This window comes from Castanea sativa, chromosome 1 (assembly GCF_040712315.1).
Source record: "Castanea sativa cultivar Marrone di Chiusa Pesio chromosome 1, ASM4071231v1".
NCBI classification, from domain to species: Eukaryota; Viridiplantae; Streptophyta; class Magnoliopsida; order Fagales; family Fagaceae; genus Castanea; species Castanea sativa.
Window position 1 is genome coordinate 6,666,453 of NC_134013.1, and position 2,673 is coordinate 6,669,125.

Below are 2,673 nucleotides of genomic sequence, written 5' to 3' on the forward strand. Positions count from 1 at the left end.
CTTTTCTTTGAACGTAATAGTAAATACCCTTAATATTATCTGCTGACAGCTAATTTATACTGCAAATACTATTAGAATGTTCATTCCCAATAGTTCAAAATGTAATTTTGACATATATCAAATTAAACGGTAAGTCATATATGGTTCCTCCAAAACATTCAGAGTAAAATGTTTTCCTTAATCAAAGGAAAGCACGTGGTGCGACATTTTGTGCCATCAGTAGAAAAAATAGTGCGCCTTGGGTAGGAAGGAATCAAACACCGAGTCTTCAAACAACTAGAGGGTGGAATTGAAGCCTAACAAACAGGTTTGGTTTAAAATTGAACACTCAGCCTGCTGTGTTTAACTAAAAGAACACGTGAACACTTTAAGTGTGTTTAGATGTCATTTATAAAAAAATATTATTTAATTTAATTAATTGATTAAAGTATAAGTTTTTTTTTTGAAAAAATTCATCTTTAAAAAGTTATACATAAACAAATAAATTAAAAAACTGAAAAAAAGCGTGCCAAACATACTCAAATTCATGCTACCCTACATTGTTTTGCTTAAAGAATTCAAAGTATTGCATTGTTACCCAAAAAAAAAAAAACTTTTTTTTAGAGTGGATACTCAAATTTCATCATGCATTACCCACAAAAGTGTGCAAAACAAGTTGATATTGTTCTAGAAAAAAAAGGTGCATTCATAAAAATAGGGAGAGAGAGAGAGAGAGAGAAAAGAAAAACACTATGCAATCCAAAGAATTGCCTTTTCTCAAAGTAGATATATTGTGGTAGTAAAATAAACTCCCCAAAAAGGTGTCCTTGTCCATTTGCTTCCACCGATTTGTCCAAAGACAAAACCCAAAGTTTTTTTACATAGCCATGAAAAAAGAAAAAAGAAAAAAAAAGAGAACCCTAACTAATTAAGACCCAGGATTCAGGAATCAGTATCCCACAGGTACTCTTTTTCCATCCTAGTCATTCTCTATGTAACCCTATACCAGTCTATAGACTATACCCCTCCAACCAAACATTGACCCACATAAGAAAGCGATGAAAGTGAAACCCCACAAATACCACTTTTCGTATTTCAAAATCCCACCACCATTCACCCAAAAAAAAAAAAAACGGAAAAACAAGACGAAATGAAAAACCATTTCCCTGGAAGATGGTAAAACTAAAAACAAGCATTACTATTAAAAAGTAATTTAATTAATGGATCACTTCAAACCCTGGCCAGGGATGGAATCCCCTGCAGCTGCAGAAGAATCAGCTAGTCCACCAGCTTCAGCACCATTAATCTGCCACGTGTTGAACCCCAAAGAAGCCACGTCAGCACCATTGCCACTCCCACCACCGCCAAAGTCACCGACTTCAGGGAATGTCCAGGTCCCTCTTCCCAACCCGAACCCCATCTCATCGAACCCGGGGATGGGCCCAAGCCCAAGCCCATACCCACTAAGGCCCAACAAGCTCGGACCTTGCGAGTTCAGCAAGAAATTGAAGCTCCCACCACCCAAATCCATGTTCTCAGCGTGAAGACCCGAAGCAGCAGCAGCAGCAGCAGGGTGGTTCCCTAAAACGGCGTCGTTGCCGTTGGTAACAGTGGAGGAAGAAGACGAAGACGAAGAAGAGGTAGAGGAACACGTGGCGGAGCGATTGCGCTTAGTCATGGCAGCCTTGCGGGTCCCACCACCCACGGGGACGTTGCGGAGGGTCCCACCTTGGGTCCAGTAACGCCGGCATGACTTGCAGAAGTGGCGAGGCTGAGAGAGGTTGTAGTTGTTGTAGTAGCAGAACTTGGTGGAGGTCGAGTCGCAGCGAGGACATGGTAGCGGTTGCGCCTGTGGTGGTGGTGGGTGCCCCAAACTTTGGTGGACCCTCGTAACCGGTTTTCCTTCACTTGTCTCCGATGGCATTTTTAGTTACTAGTTAGGTACTTTTTGTGGGGGTGAGAGATAGATTGTTTGTGTTTTTTTTTTTGGTTGGGGTTTGTTTGGTTTTTTAGAATGAGACAAATGGGTTTAAAGTTAGAGACGTGAGGATAGAAGATTTAGGAATTGAGAGAGAGAATAGAGATGTCTTGGAAGCAGTGAGGGAAGATTTATACTGTGAGAGAGGGAGAGAGTATGTCTGTATCTGTGTGTTTTGTGCGGGTGGGTTAAAAATGTAGAGGGTGGAATAATAAGCTGAGGACAAAGAGAGAGAGAGAGAGTGGCATAGTGGGAAACATTGACAATGGTCAATGTGGGATTTTTATTGTACATGTTTTGATAAAGCGGTAGTTTGTGTACTGTTTTGTTAATCAACGGCTCATCAACACGTAGCTCTCAGCTCACGTTCCTGCGTTAGACCACTTGCAAGTGAATTTTATATAATAAAATTTGAGAAATTATGGTTTGTCTTCTTTTTCTTTTTTATTGGAGTTTGTCTTATTTTTTAAATTGATAAACAAGCACAAACAAATTTTGGTAGAAAGAAACGAAAACTGTTCATAAACAATTTGTTCATTTACAGTTTTATTTTGGACTTTTTCTAATTGGATGATTTGATGTGGACATTACAATCCGAGCATAGGATCTTTCTTGGCGTCAGTCCATTGGTGAAAATAGTACCAGAGGCTACTCTACTGTGTAACGTGGGAGGCCAAATTTTCAAGGTTTGTTTCATGAAAAGTATCTCATGCACC

At 39.7% G+C, this 2,673-nt stretch overlaps 1 protein-coding gene across 1 annotated transcript; it reads right to left on the reverse strand.

Moving 5' to 3' along the window:
* Positions 1 to 739: 739 nt before the first annotated feature.
* On the reverse strand, positions 740 to 2,225 carry LOC142643787 (dof zinc finger protein DOF3.4). Its single transcript, XM_075818504.1, has one exon. It carries the CDS (start codon positions 1,901 to 1,903, stop codon positions 1,205 to 1,207), a length of 699 nt encoding a protein of 232 aa, XP_075674619.1. The 5' UTR covers positions 1,904 to 2,225; the 3' UTR covers positions 740 to 1,204.
* Between the last annotated feature and the right edge of the window lie 448 nt (positions 2,226 to 2,673).